The 20,061-nt window shown below is 41.3% G+C and overlaps 2 protein-coding genes across 5 annotated transcripts in view; one reads left to right on the top strand and one right to left on the bottom strand.

Moving 5' to 3' along the window:
• The first annotated feature begins 1,254 nt into the window (after positions 1-1,254).
• Positions 1,255-8,486, top strand: LOC310950412 (transmembrane protein 42-like). Its single transcript, XM_083918211.1, has 3 exons — positions 1,255-1,521; positions 8,084-8,230; positions 8,343-8,486. The coding sequence occupies exons 1-3, from the start codon at positions 1,345-1,347 to the stop codon at positions 8,481-8,483; spliced, it is 465 nt and encodes a 154-aa protein (XP_083774337.1). The 5' UTR covers positions 1,255-1,344; the 3' UTR covers positions 8,484-8,486.
• A 1,559-nt stretch (positions 8,487-10,045) lies between these two features.
• zdhhc3a (zDHHC palmitoyltransferase 3a) overlaps positions 10,046-20,061 on the bottom strand; it is a gene marked incomplete at its 3' end in the record, with an annotated part of 31,961 nt that continues 21,945 nt past the window's right edge. For 3 of the 4 annotated variants that reach the window (XM_083918208.1, XM_083918209.1, XM_083918207.1), the window contains exon 7: positions 10,046-10,254. In XM_083918208.1, the coding sequence (XP_083774334.1) occupies positions 10,048-10,254 (207 nt within the window). Of the gene's footprint in view, positions 10,255-16,693; positions 16,853-20,061 lie in introns of those variants that run through there. The other variant, XM_083918210.1, reaches the window with a different exon arrangement.

Raw genomic sequence — 20,061 nt, 5'->3', positions numbered from 1 at the left:
TTTAGTTTCTGTCCAGTTTGAATAAAGAGTGTTTTGTGAGGCTTGGTTGATTAAAAGATAAAAACTTGAATTTAAATGGTGAAACCCGGTGAAGTTGTTGTCTGTCACCACTACGTATTTCAAAATCTTGCCCCAGGGAAAATTTAGAATCGGGTTTCAGAACCCTGCCCTGGTAACGAAGCTATTTTTTAAGGGTAGAAAGTACAGATTGCATAAAATGTAACGAGTAGAAGTAAAAAGTTGTCTGAAACAGAATTACTCCAGTAAAGTATAGATACCCAAACTTTTACTTAAGTGGGGTTACTTGACACCTCTGGTGCCTGCACACACAGGGATTCCAAAAATTGTGAAGGTAGATATGTTATGGTAATATGGAAATGAATATTTAACCGTCAAAGTCAGAGGGGGAAAGCATAGTGTGTGGAGGGAAAAACTCCCAACAGTGGCAACAATACAGGGATGGTGCAACAAAAGGAAGACACTTGAAATACATGAAATATAAAATAAAGTAGGAGTAAGAACAGTGGAGCAAACTGAAGAGAGCAAGACATTTTTAGTAGCTTAAGAATTAGTCACAGCAAATTAAATAACACACCCTGGGAAAGGGTGATCGGCTGTAACCTCCCTTCTCTTCAGGATCTTTACTCCTGCAGGACCCTGAAGAGAGCTAGGAAAATAGCTGCTGACCCCTCTCCCCTCTCTCGCACAGGTTGTGTGAAACCCGCCCCTACAGCCGAAGGCTGCGGTCTATCAGGACCAAAACCTCTCGCCACAAGGACAGTCTCTCCCCATCATGCTCTGGAACACAGCTAAAGACCGAAACTTATGGACCTCATATATCCCCCCCCCACCACCACCACCATCACTGGACACTTTAACTGCACACTGCCTTCTGTACTACTTGTGTAAATACATACATGTGTATACTTTCTATCTTTCTGGTTAATAGTTTAATGTGCTTAGATTTATTTTTATGTTTATGTCTGTCTCCTTGTAGGCACCTTCAAATCAAGTCAAATTCCTTGTAATGCAAGGATCTATTTTCGCCGTTGTCTTAATGTATAAATTATTTGAATTATTTTTTGGTAATGAGATTATTTTATTTTTTAATAATGTGCACTTACAAGAAACGAGAAAAGTCCACTTGTATGAGGCAGCAGTGAGGTGGAACGTTCGAGTTTCCGCTGGTTGCTGCGGGGACTGATAATAGAGCGGCACTTACGCTGTTTCCTCAGTTGCAAACTGGAATGACAAGTGTGTGTGTGTGTGTGTGTTTGTGTAAGTGTGTGTGCGTGCGTGTGTAAGTAAGTGTGTAACTGTGAGGCACGGACTGCAGTCCTGGTGATGTATCAGCGAAATATGGTTCCAGGGTCGGTGTTCGCGGTGTTCGCGGGCTTTTGCGGCGCCGCTGCCTCTCTGTGTGCCAAGCTGTCCCTCGGTGCAGACTACCTGACAGAGATGTGTGAATCTGGGCTCAGCGGCTTGACTGAAACACCCGGTGGAAGTCCAGCCTGTGACTGGGTAAATATCACACCTCTCGTATGTTCCTTTACATTTCCTTCTGTCGACTATTGGCGCTGGACAGGCGCGTCGCTTGCTCGTTAAAACAGTCGGGGCTGTAGCCCAGAAGTTTGAGACAGTGTTTGGGAAGGAAAGGAAAGACCCGTGGTCATGTTTGACTCCCGTCGGGCAGGTCTTCTGAGTAAACTGTTTAAGGTTATGTTAGAAAAGGTCAGCACAGACACCAGCAGACATAATGAGACATTAGAACAGCCTACAGCCCCCGAAACACTGACATGCACCGACCTGATGTCAAGTTGACCGGCCTGAATCAACTGCAGGTCCTGAAACTGCAAAGTTTGATTCTGAAGTTATCAAGTCAGTCTGCTTTAAGTTTGATTCTGAAGTTATCGAGTCAGTCTGCTTTATGTTCGATTCTGAAGTTATCAAGTCATTCTGCTTTAAGTTTGATTCTGAAGTTATCAGGTCAGTCTGCTTTATGTTTGATTCTGAAGTTATCAAGTCAGTCTGCTTTAAGTTTGATTCTGAAGTTATCGAGTCAGTCTGCTTTAAGTTTGATTCTGAAGTTATCAGGTCAGTCTGCTTTAAGTTTGATTCTGGAGTTATCAGGTCAGTCTGCTTTAAGTTTGATTCTGAAGTTATCAAGTCAGTCTGCTTAACATACACCAAGGCCTTGCCACATAGTGATTTGATCATAGCCTTAACCAGCTTTGATCATAAAGTTTCACCTTTAATTAAAATTACCTCAACTTTTAGAAAACACAAGAAAATAAACACCTAAAAATAGTTCTAAATTGTAAGTGATCTAATATTACATCTTAAACCAGTATCATTAACTCATGACATTTGAAAAGATTGGCCAAAAATTGAGAAGCTTTTAATAGGAGGATAGAAATGTCAAATGGTTTATCCAGTTACACCATTTGACATTTCAATTTAAAATCTAATTTGACAGGCATTATCATGGGCACATGCTATATCAGCACATGGTCTCCCCCTCATCAGGGGTCTTTTTCTCTGATGTAATTTCTTGTCACATGGTGCTGGACATGATTCATTTAATATCCAAGGTTTGGAAATGAAAGTCAAGTACATCGGCAACACTACGAACACCCACTGCGGTCAAGTGAGCCGCCGTTCGCTTCTCCGTAGTCAAACCAGCCGGCACAATATAATGTTTCCATTACACCCAAATAAACTGAACGTCCTCTTATCACTGAAGTCACTTTGGACCAGTTATCCTCTGTCCACACAACATGCTCCTCAGCAAAGGCAGGTCTAGCCTTTTTATTCTTTCTACTGATGAGAGCTTTGGTCACGGCAGAGTGGCTTTCACTCCAAAAAGTCTTAAAGATGAGACACTGTGTGCAGAGACAGATCCTTGCCCTGTTGAGAACTGAACTGGAGACCATCTCTAGCTGCAGTGTTGAACTGATTCCCCATTGAGAGTCTTCTCATAATCCTGTCCTCTCCTGCACTTGTTTTACATGGACGGCTGGCCTTTTTGAGGGACTTGAATCTGTGTCCTTGTAAAGTTTAAATATCCTTGAAATCACAGACTGTGAACGCCCAACCTCTCTCTGATGGCTGAGAGGGTCATCCCTTTGGCCTTCATCTGGACAACCTGCTGTCTCAGGGTTACAGTCTCCTTAGGGGCCGTCCACACAAACTAAGGTATTTTTGAAAGCATGTGTTTCTCTACGCGGGTTGGCCTTTCATCCACACGTAACCACAGTTGTTGCTCCTGAAACTGGAGTTTTTTTGTAACCGGAGTCCAGGGTGAACTTTTTGGAAAAGTTCAGTTTCAGCAGTCATGTGTGCGCAGGAAAACGTCCCACTGTGCGACGGTAAACAGTGTATCCATGGAGACCTGTGACCAGATAACAGAGTTGTTGTTATGGAAGACTGAGCCAAAATACTGCTGCTATTTAGTAACTTCTCAGCACTTTGTGTGTGTCTACAACTACTCAGTCACATCCAGCAACAATCATTTTTATTTAAAAAAAAATTGTAATTGGCTCAAATGGCCTTCCTGTTATGAGTGTACTGCTTTGGCATGTGCATGACTTTGTTTGAGGTGGATTTTGTGGTTTCATGTGGACATAGAAGCCATAACTTTGTACAAAACTTTTTTACAACTTCGGCCAAACGAACACACCTGCCGACATATGCAGTTCTAAAATTCAACTAGACCTGCAAGCAGGTATCAACAGGGTCCATGCCCCCTATGCAACTCTGACCTGGCGACCCGCAGAGGCGATGCAATTTGGACCTGCAGGTCCATGGGCAAGACACAAGTCGCAGCTTAAACGCAGCACAGATTGCAGTTTGAAAAAGGGATATAACTTTTCCAAGTTGTGATAATCAGAGAAACTACTTCAAATTAACGCATCACTTCCTGTTTTGACTACAGTGTACCAAGTCTTTCCTCTATAGCTTTCATATTGTTTGGATTATGAAAATAATTATTTTTTATAACTTTTGATCATAGCATTAGAAAGATTAAGTAGGGGGCGGCGGCTGTGGCTCAGAGTTAGAGTGGGTCGTCCTCCATTCCAGAGATCTGCCATTTGATCCACAGCTCTCCCGGTCCGCATGACGAAGTGTCCTTGGGCAAGACACTGAACCCTGAATTGCTCCCCGTGCTGTGCATGGGTGTGTGAATGTGGTGTGAATGGTTAATTTAATTCAATTCAATTCAATTTTATTTATAGTGCCAAATCATAACAAAAGTTATCTCAGGACACTTTACAGACTAGGTATAGACCACACTCTATGACTTATTTATGATTTACATAGACTCAACAATTCCCCCATAGAGTACGGTGGCAACGAAAACCATCCCTATTATAGGCAGGAACGTCAGACAGACCCAGCTCTATGGAGGACGGCCATCTGTCTTGACCGGTTGGGGAGAAAGAAAAGGAGAGAGAAAGAGAGAAAAGATGGACAGAGAGAGACAAAGACAGACACACTTTCAGTAACTATAACAATATCTATAGTAATGTGAATATGACTTATATGTAATGGCGGTTAATACAGCAGAATCGTAGAAATAAGCACAGCTAAGGTGATAGATTATAATAGCAAGCGTCATGCAGGACCACGGCAGCAGGCACCACCACGATCAGCAGAGACCTGAGAGACGACAAAGCACAAACTACTCCGGGGAAGAAGTGAATTAGTAACATGCATTGATGAGACATGAATGATACAGACAGAGAGGAAAGAAGCTCAGAGTATCTGGAAAAGTATTATCCCCCGGCAGACTAGGCCCATATCAGCATAATTAAGCAGAAAAAAATCAGCTTAAAAATAACAACATTGCTAAGGGCTCCTAAGCTTTATCAAAAAGGAAAGTTTCAAGTTTACTCTTAAATATGGGGACAGTGTCTGTCTTCCAAATAACACTTCGGAGTTGGTTCCACAGGAGAGGAGCTTGGTAGCTGAAGGCTCTGCCTCCCATTCTACTTTTGGAGACTCTAGGAACGACAAGTAGCCCTGCATTCTCAGAGCGCAGCAATCTAGTCGGGTAATACGGTACTATGAGGTCATGAAGTCGTTACTACTGAGGGTTTTAGGAATACATGGCTCAATAGAGCTGTGGCTCGCTGTCAGCCTGGCTACAGTGCTGAACAGAAATCTAGGATGTTCTTATTCTCCTCTATTAAAGATGAGTAATACGCTGCTCTGGCATTACTGAGGGCCTTCCTATATGTTTTTAGACTTCCATGCCAAACTAAGCGAGATTCCTCCAATTTAGTGGAGTGCTATTTACTTTCCAATTTTCGCAATACTTGTTTTACTTGTTTCATTATCCTATTTTTTAAAGGAGCAACAAAGTCGAGTGTTGTTCGTAGTGAGCCTGCAACACTGTCAACAAGGTGAGCAATTTCAGAGAAACTAACGTTAGTGCAGGAGTCTTGAATATTAGCATTAAATTAAATGCAGATGGAATCGCTTCCTTAAATTTAGTTATAGCACTATCAGATAAACATCTAGTGTAGAAACTTTTGCCCAGAGGTGAGTAGTCCTGTAATACGAATTCAAAAGTTATAAAATAATGGTCTGATAAAATAGGATTATGTGGAAAGACTATTAAGTCATTGATTTCCAAACCATAAGCCAAAACAAGGTTGAGGGTGTGATTAAAACAGTGAGTAGGTTTATGTACACTCTGACTAAAACCAATAGAATCTAATAGAGAGATAAACGCAGTACTAAGGCTATTATTATCAACGTCCATGTGAATATTAGAATCTCCTACAATGATTACAGATTTAAGGACAAAATTTGACAGAAACTCTGAGAATTCAGATAGAAATTCAGATTAGATGGTATGTGGATGTCCTCTGTCATCAGTGTGAATGGGTGAATGTGTCTTGAGTAGTCAAAAGACTAGAAAGGCGCTATATAAGTACAAGTCCATTTACCATGTTTGCAAAATTTTGTGCTGACTCTTGGCCTAGGACCAGTTTGCAAAAGTAGGTTTTGAATATTTTTCGCATGGTTTGTGCCAACTAATATCGGATTGACCTCAACGTTTGCACAGAGCCTCAAATTACCATGGGGAACTATCAGTCCCAGTTTGATGTTAATCAGACTAATTATTGCGAGGATATAAAATACTTCCTGTTATGAGTACAACATACAGGAAGATGTTTCTTCATAAATTACATGTTTTGGACTATTTCAATTATTTTAATAACTTGTCATCAAGATGATTAAAGGATAATTCCTGCAAAGTTTTGGGTGATTGGACTCTCAGCCTAGCAGTTCAAAATAATAGGATTTTAATTTTTTGTGATTTTTGTGCAGAAATGTGTCGTGGTCTGTATCCAGAGATTCAGTGCCTTTCAGAGAACATGTGGATGTAAGAAATGCATTTTCTGCAAATATGATTGTATAGTTAATGTTGCTGTATTTCGTTTCATTTCCATTGAGTGGCGTTGATTGCTGAGTTGGAAAACTTTGCAGGAGCTCTACTCACGGGTGATAGTTGCCGTAGTAATACGCACGCTTCTCCGCAAATACTTTTTCTATAAATACCGTTTGCCACCGCACATTTCTATCTTTCTACGCAAGGTTTTTGTGAGCAGCAAGCTTTAGAAATGAGGCCCCAGGAGAGCTGCTGATAAATAGGACGTGTCCAACAACGAAGCCAATTGTCACCAGGTGCAGAATAACACCAATAACTGGGAGGGTCCGAAAGTGTTCTCTAAGTTTGCTAACTGTTTTTTTCCCAAAATAAAGGTTTTTGTTGAAGTGCCTTGGTTATTTAAAAAACATGCTAGTACAGCAGTGGTATAGACAGAGGATATTCTATTGAATTCTATTCAATAAAGAAATAATATATCAGAATAAACCAAGAAGTAATACTCTCTAATACTTCTCTAATTTTGATCTCCAGTGTGTGTGTCGTGGTGGAAGGAGGAGGCTACTCAGAGCTTTTACTTAAATAAAAGTAGTAATGCCACAGTGTAGAAATACTCTGTTACAGGTAAAAGTCATAGCTGCTGCTTCTCATCCTGGCTCGGTGTACGTGCAACTTAAGCCAGAATGATCAGACTAGACTAGATCAAGGCTGGCTTTTTCTTTCCTGCCATAGCCCTCAGTTTCTGTTGTCAGTTTTGTTTTAGTTTGTTTGTTTTTATCTGCAGAGGGGAAAAAAATCCCCACTGAGTCGATAGAAGAGAGTAACCCTACGTCACATAAAAGGCCACGCCCCCTCGTCGCTGAAAACAAAGGAGAAGACCTCAGTGTTCTAAACAGTGTTCGAAAAACAGGAGTGAGTACTCAGTTTATAAAAATACATTTGATCACATTAATATTTAAACATTTATTGACAGAATGATGTTAAAAAAAAAATTGTGTCTGTGCGTGCGTGCGTCAGAGAGAGAGAAAGATCATTTAACCTCAGGCGGACAAAGCCTTGGCTGTTTGTTTTCTTTCACAGAGCTTAACTAAAACCACAGGATATTAAGGACGTTGTCATAGTTCTGCATTACCTGCCGATTCAGTGTGGTAGAATAAATGTGTGTCCCCTCTGGACACTGAGTGGGCTCCTTTACCCACTTCTCCGGTAAACTGGACAAACATTCACCAACTGTTTGATTTTATCCATGTAACGCCAATCATCGCTCTGCAGCGCCCTAACACAGCTGTCTGCCTGACTAACGTTAGCCATTGCAGGAGGTTTCCAGGCCGGTTCACGTAAAACAGGCGAAATCAGGATAGATTGTGACGGGATTTGTATTCACCGCCAGTCAAAGCCGGCCGTTTGTTTTCTGTAGAATGGGGGCGTGGCCTCATGTGCTACTCTCTTCTATGATGATATGTGCTGGCAGTGGAAACAAATTAAAGTTACTGTGATGTGTCTGAGTCTGGAGTCTACTGCTGGCCTTTCTAACAATTGTATTAATCCTGTTATTCAACAAGCAAAAAATAGAATGCATGGCCTACAGTACGTATAGTCTGGTGACCCTGAAGATCCAGATGTTAACCCAGCAGAACACCACTTTTTTTCTTCTTTCATTTGTGTGGCTGACTGCTGTCTCTGCAGCTCCACATCCCCCTGAGGCTGCTGTGTGGAGGCCTGCTGTTTACCTGTAACGCTGTCATGTGGACCTTCTTCTCCAAGGCTCTCCGCCACTGCTCCTCTTCAGCCAGGGCTACAGTCACTACCACTGCATCAAACTTCATCTCCTCAGTAAGCATTACCCTTCCATTGTTTTACTTTGAACAGTATTGAGCCTGTGAAAAGAAAAAAGCATTCAGACTTGTGTTGTGTGTCAGTGACTCTCTTTTATTTGTGTGTCCAGGCAATCCTGGGGAGGGTGATGTTTGAAGAGGGTCATGGAGCTCTATGGTGGGTGGGAATCTCTGTCACTCTGTGTGGACTGCTGGTTCTTCATGGATCCACACCTCAGACTCTCCCACAGGAGGACAAAAAGGGGAGGTAATGTGCAGGGTTTTCCGCTGCACTGCCTCAACGTTGAACTGTATGACCATAAAACAATGTTGAAAGCATCTGGAAGAGCCGACAACAACAGTATTGTGTGTACTATTAGGGCAAGGGTTTGAAAGTAACAGACATTCATTCGTAAAAGTTCTGCAGCCTGGCTTTAAAAGTGGAACTGTTGCTAATAGAAAGTGCTAACTCACAGTCTTAAGTGCAGTTAAACAGAGCTCATGGTACGTTCAGTACCATCTGCCCCAGTTACCAGTTCAGGGCATAATGTATGGAGCAGGTGGTTGGATAAACAGCAGTGAGTCACCAAGGGCCTGATGGATCACGCAAGCCTCAAAGCATCACTCTGCTGCCAAATGTGCAGCACAGGTGGACGGGTCACTTAAAAGGAATCCTTCAGCTCAGAGGACCTTTCAGTCAGCACAGTTTTCAGTTTATGCATTATGGTGTTGAATAATGGACATTATGATGTGACAGTGAAGCTGACCTGTTACCTTTTGGATATTATAATAAACTGTATTAATATCACATCTCACATAACATAAAATAGAAAGATAAAGCAAAGCTGTTAGTTGTAGACAGGTAGATAACTATTCCTGCTCTTCTGCCAGACAATTGATTGAAACAGCCAACAGTAGTGTTTTTTTTTTCATTTTTATTGTAAATACTGTGGCAAACATTACTCTTCTTAAAGTACAGATATGTCAAAATGTTATTATAGAATTAAAAAAGGAAACCCACACATTACACACAGCTGCTGCTCCTTTATGTTGAAGGGAGCCAGTTGAGGTGATTCAGAATCATCTGGTGAGGATGAACCCTGGGCACCCCCCTAGCGAGGTGTTCCAGGCACGATCCCCCAGCTAGAGCTGGTTAATGTGGCCCAGGAAAGGCAAGTTTGGGGTCCCCTGCTGGAGCTGCTGCCCCTGAGACCCGACCCCGGATAAGCGGTTGAAGATGAGTGAGTGATGAGTGAACCCAAACATTGATAAAACACAGAAAATTCAAATAATGGTCCTATGATATCCAGCACCCATTTAACAGTTAAAAGCCCTTATCCAGAAGTTTACTCAATTTCACAAAACCTCCTCCACCCACCAGAAGTAAATAACATATCCCATATGTTTAACAGAGACAGAGATGAACGTAACAGCTCCAGACACAGACACCAGAACTGGACAGATGAGGAGTTGAACAAAAGAGTTTTCAACACTGTAGGCAAACGTTTCCTCGTTAGGACAGCTAAGGCACAAAGGGAATTCAAATCCTCAAAAAGGCTTCGTTTTACTGTTAGTGTTCTCCTGAGATACTTTCAAATCCATCATCTTCTCACCTCTGCTCAGAAACCAATATACTAGTTTGGTATTCACAAAAGGTAACTGGCAAATGGCTGCATTTAGCTGGGAGAGAAAGTATTTGAGATAAATATAAATTTATAAAATCAAATGTTGCAATTTAGAAAGCCCCCAATAAAGTGTGAAGTCCAAAAATTCCAATCTGCTTGTAGAGAGGCGCTACCTGATAAAGAAGAAATGGCTTTGTGACTGCAGCTGGCCTTAGTTGAGTGGTATCTCTATGACATCCTCCTCGATGATCTCCCCCTGTGGGGCGGGAATGTGCTCTGGAGGACTCTTCTTACAGCTCAGCCCTTCAAAGGGGCTGCACCAGGACAAAGAGAATGGGCCACCAAACGCCAACTGCATGGCTTCCCAACACGGCACCTTCCCCCACTTCCCCGTCTCCCCCTTCAGACGCTCGATTCCCTGGAGAAGACACAACAATGAGGGTCTGAGGCAAAAAGGACTGCATGTCTTTTTCCACATGCACTAATGATTACAACTATGACACAAAGCTGATGACTAAAACTGAAACAACAAATGATGATGGTGTTCAGACTATAAAAAAAAAAGCCCTCAGATATAAATGTAAGCATAGGTTCAGATTTATTGGCTTCTGTAATCAGTCCTGTCCATATTGGCCATAAAGCGATCCCCTCCTAAAGCGACACAAAGTACAGCTAAGGCTGATATTCAGGCACCAGATGTTCGACTCCTTCCCTTTCTGCTTTGCGAAGGCACCGTTGCTGCAGCCGGGGCTTTGCTCTGCCCAGACGATTGTAATTGGTTCACAGGATTAGAAACAGCCCACAGCAGTTTTTGCCCTGCTCCAGAATTTGAACTCCTGCAGCATAGAGCTAGACCCATACATCGGCCAGAGGATTATTTACAGACAGGCAGCTCCGTGTTGCTTTTGGCGCCTTTTTTAAAAATTGAGAATTGTTACATTTGTTATCATCATTGTCATTTTTATGAAGTAAATTAAGGGAGCAAAAGTAGAATCGGCTCCAAATATCGGCTCAAGAAAATCAGCAGTCTGTGGTAAAATATTGGCATCTGCCCTAAAAAAAATCCATATTGGTGGATCTCTACTGCAGCACGAATATGGTCTGGCAATGTGGGGCTACTCAGAAGCCGACCTTTTGGGAAAATGAAAAGACCTTATGATGGAGGTAGATGAAAAGTTAAGGGGCTCATACAATTTGCAACTCATCCTTAGGGGTTCATGTCTGTGAGAACCAAACCTCACTGCAATCCAGCCAATAGTTGAGTTATTTCACACAAAGCCACAAGTCTCAACCTGATGGCGGCGCTACAGAAAAAGTTGAGGGACCCGCCAAGTTATTAAGAGCCATAAATGTCTGTCCAACATTTTGTGACAATCCACCCTATTACCAGTTGAGAGTACACAATATTGAGCAGTTTGAGCTGCTGCTGCTCCTGGATAAAAAAGTCAGAGGATAATATGAGAAGAATATGATCTTCCCTCTGCCTTCTTCTATTAAGGGATGGAGGACGACCTGAATAAGTAGCCTCAGATAACGTACATTAGCATATTTAGCTACTTTATTGACTCTACTGGTACAGACTACTAGCTACACTACTATACAGTAGATGGCACACGCATAGTTTGAAGAATAGGCAGGAGTAAGACATATTTTTGATATTTAAAAAACAACTCAATATCAGCTTGTTGAGAATATTTTCACCACTTTGCCTTGCCGTCAGATAGTCTTGTTTACATGGGATACTGAAGCCATTATATCAATCTATTCAAAGCCACCAGACTCCACTGACAAAAACTGTCATTTTACTTCATAGAACACAGGAGTTGCTGGTCTACCATTGCCTCGATCAATTAGTTCACTTTTGTATCATCATGTGACTTTAGTGTTTTAAAGGGTTAAGACTGAACAAAACTAAAACACAACTAACAGATCAAAGCAGCAGTAGACCAGCAACGGCTGTCGTCTGTTGAGGTAAATGTACTGTTGTTAGTCGAATCTGGTGGCTTTGCAGAGAGCAGAGATAGATAAAACAGCTTCAGTTCCCCATCACTAAGGGCTGTCTGACAGTAAGGTAAAGGTATATATACCATACACTTTAATGGATATTGATTTATTGTGTGCTCCTTTTCAAAATGTATCTAAACTGTTTAGCTGCTGCCTCCACCCACAGCAGTAACAGTACATTGTTCTCATTTGTTCAAACTAGATTTTAAAGTGACAGACAAATAGCAGCCTAATATTAGCCTAGGCTTCACTCTGGAATGCATTTTTGCACAACTCGAGTTTCAACTATGGATTTTGTCCTCTTCTACAGTGTAGTTGTGAAATAATTACTTCACGGCCAGTATAGACGGGAGTGGTTGCCCTTTCAATTGACAGTGTCTATAGAAAGTCATGATTTTTTTGTTTTACAGCCTGAAAGGATAATACATTAAAAACATATCACTTGGAGTTCCGCCAAAAAAGTTCAGTTTTGGTCTCACCTGACCATTAAACCTTTTGCTACATGGCATCAGAATCTTCAGTATTTTTTTTATTTTTTTTACGAGACTCTGTGACATTCATCAGAAGAGGCTTCTTTCTCTCCACCCTGCCATACAGGTAGAACTTGTTGTCACATGCACAGATTGACCAACCTCTGCCATTAAGACTCTGTCTAGAAAGGAAACACTAAAGTGGCGTTCTCCCTTTTTATGCTGCTTTTAGACGAGTGTCTTTGAGGGAAATCTGCATGCATACGGTGACAATAAAGTGTGTAAATTGGATGTAGTGTGCACGTCAGGTGTGTAGGTGGAGCTGTGAAGCACTGCCACACAACAGCAGCCAGAGCTGGTGCATGCGTAGAAACTTCCTCCTTCTCTCCCTAACAGCGGAGAAGCAGCCTCCCACCGCCTCGGCTCCACCCAGGACACTTGAATGTCCCACTGATGGAAACAGTCCCACATGTTTGTTGTTGTTTACCTGAACTCTGCACAGGGATGTTGCGGAAACACGTACGCCACGTGAGCCAGCGTAAGCAGATCAGAGCACACTTTTTTGTTTTTACCCCTTTACACACAAACACAACACTGGAGCCTTTTTAACAGGACTGGAGGGGGGTTTACCTTTTTATGTTTTTAACATTTACACTCTGGAGGGGGGTTTATCTTTTTATGTTTTAAACATTTCCACTCTGGAGGGGGATTTACTTGGTGTGTAATCTGGAAGGCGATTGGTTAGACCTGAGAATGTTTAGAATGGTTATTCTAAAAGGACTCATCACTTTTCCAACACTGCTAGTCTAGTTTTTAATTTTTTTTAAATACATTTTGGGGAAAAAAAATCCACTTGAATGATGTTGTAAGGCAAGGTGTAAATCACACTGGAAAAACATATTTTTTATGTATTATCATTTTAGACAGTAAAACAAAAAAAGGGACTATTTCAAAAGGGCATCATGACTTTCTACAGGCACTGTACATAAAACATGTGTGTTGTAACACAATAGATTTAAGTCTACCCTTTAAATATTTTTGTGTCAGTTCCAATTAATTTTTTTTCCCAGGAAAAATGCTCAAAATGAAAAAATACTGTACAAAATGACTGACATGCACTTTTATAGACAAAAAAACAAATTCCTGGTTAATAAGCAAAGTCAAATGATCAAAATGATGCATGCATCCTGTTACACACAGATTTCACTCATTCATTCACAATGTTTGGTTGAATCTGAAATAGCGGAAAAAAGAAATTGCCATGCTTGTGATGTGTTTCTCTGTGTCCTCTGCTGCAAGCTTACCTCTCCTCAAGATTACAAAGAGTTGTCTGCTTCAGAAAGCTTTTGGCAGAATGAGTTATCAACCAAAGCAAATGCATGAGTGTAGAGAGAACATTACAAGGGAAAGAGGTAGATTACAGACAGTAAAGTTGGAAAAGAATGGAAGACAAAGACAGTGGCAATTGAACAATGCAGGGACCGGGTGTGAGAGGTCTGTATGCAGGGAAAGCACAACGCTTTTCTTTAACTTTACTTAAACATAAAAAATGAGAGGTTCAAACATATTTGGGTTTAGTGAGCCCTCCACAATCAAAGAGAAATAAATACATTCACCAAACACAGTTTTTTTGCATTGCAACTGAGAAGTATTTATTCTCTGTGCATGAGCTGAGATATTTTTAAATATATACTTGATTCAAATTTCAGTAAAAAAAATCTCCACCATCAGTCACCAGTGAGACTCATCATACCAGCAGTGTTTCACATACATTACTAACCTTCACCTCTACCATGCATTCAGATAACAAAGGATACATCAAATATCATGGACACGAAGAATAAAATGCAAACTTTAAAACAGAGCAGTGCACATGAGAGAAAATCTCAAGGAGAAATACAGAGGGCCAGTAAGCTTGTTTTAGTACTTGTACAATATAGTAAAATTTGAATGATAAAAGCTAGTACTTTATGAAATGCTTTGAAGGAGGCTGGAATAATGCCCAAATACAGACAAGCTAATACCCTGCAGCTTCAGAATAAGATGTATGCAGAGCTATATATTTTTATACGATGCTTCCCTTTGACTCCACACAAGATTTCATACAATTTCAACTTGAAAGTAGGATTTTGATAGAAGAAATTTCCCAACTCATGTAATGTGGGTTTCACTGAATTTGGCACATGCTCACAACATCAACACACCACATGGGCTCAGAGTACACAGGCTGTTTGTTTCACTGTTTACATGGAGAATGCGTCTATGTTACATTATGGTTGTTGACAGGATGTCAACTCTACGGACAACATTCTAACAACCATGATTTGCAACTGAAAGACCAGATGAGGTTGACCTTTGTACTGACTGAAACCATTTAATTTCTTCAGAGGGCATTGCAAGAATGATTCAGCAAAACTTACTACGCTCAAAGCAAGCTGGTAAGATTCTGTTTGGTGAATCGCACAGAAACTTCCTTGCTTGTTTTGTTGTCTGTGAGGTCTGCTGAGGAACCAGGAAGACTGTTCCAGACTTTGGTTTTGTATGTAGTTTTCTCATGTATACTTCATTCACTTCACTAGTCATGGGAGGCTCAAATACAACACTTTAAGGCAACTACAAGGACCTTTCATCTCCACCAGGCATCGGCCTGAGAGGAGGTAATGCGTTTGGTTGTGTGTGCGCACGTCTGCATGCATGTTTGTTTATCTGTCTGTCGGCAGCTAATCTGGAACCCTACTGGACTGATCAGCCATTGATACATCTGTACAGAAGGCAGAAATGCCATGGTTCTCTGGGTGTTTAGAACATTCTAGCATGATCTGGCACCAGATGCAATTGGCCGAGGTGGAGAAAGGGGACCTTCATTTAGCCTTTTTGAATCTGGTCAATGGCTTTTGCTCAATGGCAAAAAAAAAAAATTCCAGCATCTGGGGCGCCAAAAAAATACCGTGAAATAACAGAAAATTACTTTCTCAGAAAATTACGTTTTTTTCCATAATTAAATACATTTTGTAGTTATAATTTTAACACGATTTTGCCTTATTTTCAAGTTGTTTTTAACGTTTAATTTCAAACATTTTACGTTGTAAAACAATGAAATTACCCATACAAATGGTAAATTAACATCGCAATATGAATAATGCTTAAATTTACAGAAATGTGCTGTTATTAGTTGGTTTTATTTGGCATTATTCAGTGGAGTAGCATAGTTAGCTACGCTCCAGGCCCAGTGGCGTAGGGACGGTGCTCCTAGTGCTACGCATCCTCCTTAGGCGAAAACGTGTGGCAAGATTTAACCACTTCACCATTCACCATCATCTGATAGCCTGTGAAAAACAACATGGAGCTGACTGGTATTTCTCCACTTTCTCTACATCACAGTCATGCTTGTATGTAATCCCACCCAACTCATGTATTTTCTTCTCATTTTCTTTAATGTCTGTTTATTTGGTTTCAGTAATGATGCTTTGGCCGTGAATTAAAAAAAAATCATCATCACAATAACTTTATTTAGTTTTATTCTCAACATTTACAAAAGAGCATGGCCTGCTGGGAAATCTGTTTGACCAATGGAAATCTGCTCGATCATTTCCCAGCAGGACGTGCTCTTTGCTCTGGTCCCCCTCACTTAAAGGTCCCCACGTCAAGCTCACTGTACCCTGGGAGGACTCAATAAACAAGGCTTATGTAAGGGCGCACTCACACTGTCCTTCCGCACCGCGCCCCGGGCTTTAGGGTACTTGATTTAAAGGGTCAATTCATTAAAATTACAAAGACACATTTTTCCACTTATTTGTAGTATGTAAATTGAATATCTTTTTTTCAAATGTTCAAGTGTTTGGTTGAACAACTGGTTTTACTCTGATATTTTATAGATTTATTAAATATTTGGCAGATTTATCGATAATGAAAATAATTGTTAGTGACAACCCTATATTAAATTCCATTGTCTTGGGGTGGCGGTTTCAATATCTAAAACTGAAACTAGCCGCATGGTCATCACGAGAGATAAGTGAGAATAAGATATGCATTTTTGAAATTTAACTGAACTGACCCTTTAAGGGAAAGCAAGAGAAAACGGTGCAAGGCTTCTGTTAGAACAATAGAAATTTTTATCACAGTGTTTTTAAACAGGATTCACAAACTGAAATGCTTTCTTTTTCTCTGCAACTCAACTCACTAAAGGCAACACAAAAATAAACATATAGCACACGTAGATGGCAAAACAGAAAGCGAATGGAAAGCTGTCCATGGCTTGCGCGGGAGATACAATGTAATTTGTGTTCATTGGGAGCAACAGAATGCCATAGCTGAGGTTTATGGGGTTGGACAGGGTTTTCCACTTTGGTTTGAACCAGTCTCCTTGTTCAATGTGCTGAGCTCTCACACCACATACTGGTAGGTCTCAGCTTTTCCATGGTCAGGGGTGGAGAAGGGACTAAACCACAACAAAGAGAAAGGGTGTCCAAATACCGCCCTCATGTTCATCCACTTAGTTTTTTTAGCCCATCTTCTCTCTTCCTTTTTCAATTGTTCTATTCCCTGAAAATGAGAGACAACCAAACTTCAGTTGGTGTGCTTCTGTGACCCATCAGATCAGTATTCATAAACCAAATACCATTTTTTTGGTCCACTAAATATAAAAGAGACAAAATAAAACTCATCAGCAAATATCTCCAATATATCTAACCTAGAGTTGCAGACAAAAAGAAGTTCAAAGCAGGGAAGGGAACTTGGTTTGGTAAGCCCAAATACAACCCCAATTGAAGTTGGGACGTTAATAAAAACACAGTACAATGATTTGCAAATCATTTTCAACCTAGTGTATACTCAACTGAATACACTACAAAGACAAGATATTTAATGAGCAAACTGATAAATCGTTTTTGGAAATCATGGACGTCGTGTCCTCCGGGCTTAAGAGGAAAGGGACCATCCAGATTGTTATCAGAGCAAAGCTCAGAAGCCACCAGCTGTAATGGTATATAAATGTGTTAGGGCGCACTCACACTGTCCATCCGTACCGTGCCGAAGCACGTTTAACGCCTAAAGTCTACCGCTTCTAGGCGCAGTACGCTTGCCGGCCACGGACTGTTTGGGAGAGGTGGGCTTTTGTAAAGCACGTTTGCACATGTACGAGCACGAGCATGCACACGTGTACGAGCATGAGGCCTACGGCGGTTCTTACGTAATTTTATGTGCGCCTGTTCAGACATAGGCTACACGGTGGTGTAGTGGTTAGCACTGTCGCCTCACAGCAAGAAGGTTATAGGTTCGCATCCCGGCCTGGGCCTTTCTGTGCGGAGTTTGCATGTTCTCCCCGTGTCTGCGTGGGTTTCCTCCGGGTTCTCCGGTTTCCTCCCATAATCCAAAGACATGCATGTGTTAGGTTTATTGATGACTCTAAAAATTGCCCGTAGGTGTGAATGGTTGTCTGTCTCTGTACGTCTCTATGTGCCCTGTGATGGACTGGCGTCCTGTCCAGGGTGTACCCCGCCTCACGCTCGATGTCAGCTGGGATCGGCTCCAGCACCCCCGCGACCCCGACCCCGGGATAAGCGGTTGAAGATGAATGAATGAATGAATGTTCAGACATAGCAAAAAAAGGACGGACCATGCGCGGACATTTAAAACAATGGCGGCGAAAGGTTCATGTTGGTGTGATGCGGAGGTGGAGTGTTTACTGCAGATTTGGTCGATGAAAATATTCAAAAACAGTCGGACAAGACGCACAAAAACTCTGAGGTCTATGGAAAGATTTGTAAACAAAGCTACGCATCGCGATGCAGCATGAAAAACCCTCTATTCCAGGGTGGTGAGCCATGGACATGAAGCAGACAGTGGCGGGTGCATGTGAGTCCAGCTCTGTGTGGCCACGTGTGTCAGGCAGAGGGTTACTGAGAGAGTTGATTTCTGATTTCTGATAGGAGCAACTTATTAAAAGTATTTGTTGTTAGAACATGAATGTGTTTTGTTTGTATCTTTCTTTGACAGTAGCTGACGGTATATATTTAGAACTCACTTTCACGGCAGACTGTGTGTGGGATTGAACATCTATAATGAAAAACAACAAATGGGCAAATATTCAAAGTAAATGATGCTGATGATCAAACAGGAGCAGACTGTTGTATTTCTGACGCCCAGATAGATTTAAAGCCCAGCCAAGTTGAGCTCTGATGGATCCTGGATAGAACAACTTAGTCTACAGGGCTAGGGGGTTAATCCTTCACATCAAGGACATAGATTAAAAGCATGTCTTATTTTAACATTTTTAGCAATAGTTTTTATTTATAGGCTTATATTTATACCCAAATAGGCTATTTATCATGGTTTATTGGGAGAACCAAGCATCTATATGTCAAATCAGACATTCAGCACCCCCTGAGCCAGAATGGAATAATCCATTGTTTCATAACCACATTTTTTGACGATTTGAATGAGAGATCGGCAGTCGGATCAGGCTCCTCGGAGTGAATCGTAGATAGTCGACTATTCAGGATCACCCCTAATGTGTAGAGCTTTATGAAGCACAAAGTACAACAACGGAGACATGCCCCTGTCCCAACTTTTCTGGAACGTTTTGCAGGCATCAAATTCAAAATGAGAGAATATTTGCAAAAAAAACCCAATTAAGTTTATCAGTTTGAACATTTAATATCTTTGTAGTGTATTCAATTGAATATAGGTTGAAAAGGATTTGCAAATCATTGTAGTCTGTTTTTATTTACGTTTTACACAACGGCCCAACTTCTTTGGGATTGGGGTTATACACAGACACCAATAGGATGAAGGATTATTAGGATCACACTAAACCACATAGAGGGCGTACTGATTCCATCTTCCACTGATGCATGAAAATAGATTTGCATCTTTCAAGTACATCATTTAGTGGTATTACACATTAACCACTACCTCTACTGAAAACTCAAGATTGATCGTTCAAAGTGGGTACATTTAGCTGCCCAGTATATATTAATATGCCACAACCTGAGAGACAATGAGTGATCGTAACCAGATCGTAACCAACCACGCACGCACGCACGCACGCACGCACGCACGCACGCACGCACGACACATTCCTTTTTTTATTATTATAATTTTTTTTATTTCACTATTTAGATTTTGTTATTTTTTATACCTATGAAATGTATTGTTGTTTTGTTTTATTGAATTTTTATGCTTTGGCAACATAGTCTTTGTGACATTCATGCCAATTAAGCTGAATTGAGAGAGAGAGAGAGAGAGAGAGAGAGAGAGAGAGAGAGAGAGAGAGAGAGAGAGAGAGAGAGAGAGAGAGAGAGAGAGAGAGAAGAGAAAGAGAGAGAGAGAGAGAGAGAGAGAGAGAGACTGTAACACTGATTAACAGGAATGGGAAGGAGCTGTTGCAACTCTGCAGAAGCCTCTCAGGGTACGTCCAATTTTTTCTCTGTCGTTCTCTTTCTGGGTCCACACGAAAGCAGTGAAAAACAGCTAAAAACGCTTTAATACAAATGCCAGGCCTGGATGTGGTTCTGTAACTGCCACACCTTCTTAGAACTTGATTTAGAAAAAGAGACTAGAGAGCAGTTTAGCTCCTTATTCAGAGCATCAGGGAAAAGGGAGAAATCTGTGCTCGGCCTAATTCATTCCCATGCATGTGGCTCAGAGTCCAGTTCAGTAAACGGTCTATGGGTCCGTCTCTCTCCTCTCACGCAGCAGCACTGTTGTTGTTATGTGACGCCGCGGGGTTAGACGTCAGAGGTGGGACAATG

This window comes from Echiichthys vipera (assembly GCF_963691815.1).
Source record: "Echiichthys vipera genome assembly, chromosome: 8".
Taxonomy (NCBI): Eukaryota; Metazoa; Chordata; class Actinopteri; order Perciformes; family Trachinidae; genus Echiichthys; species Echiichthys vipera.
The sequence above is the reverse complement of the archived record's forward strand: the minus strand, read 5'-3'. Positions and strand labels throughout refer to the sequence as shown.

Excerpts from the sequence above, each read along its gene's own strand:
- LOC310950412 (XM_083918211.1), top strand. The coding sequence starts at position 1,345 with ATGTATCAGCGAAATATGGTTCCAGGGTCGGTGTTCGCGGTGTTCGCG. Across the intron at positions 1,522-8,083 it reads GAAGTCCAGCCTGTGACTGG|CTCCACATCCCCCTGAGGCT; the intron begins GTAAATATCACA and ends CTGTCTCTGCAG. Across the intron at positions 8,231-8,342 it reads CATCAAACTTCATCTCCTCA|GCAATCCTGGGGAGGGTGAT; the intron begins GTAAGCATTACC and ends TTGTGTGTCCAG.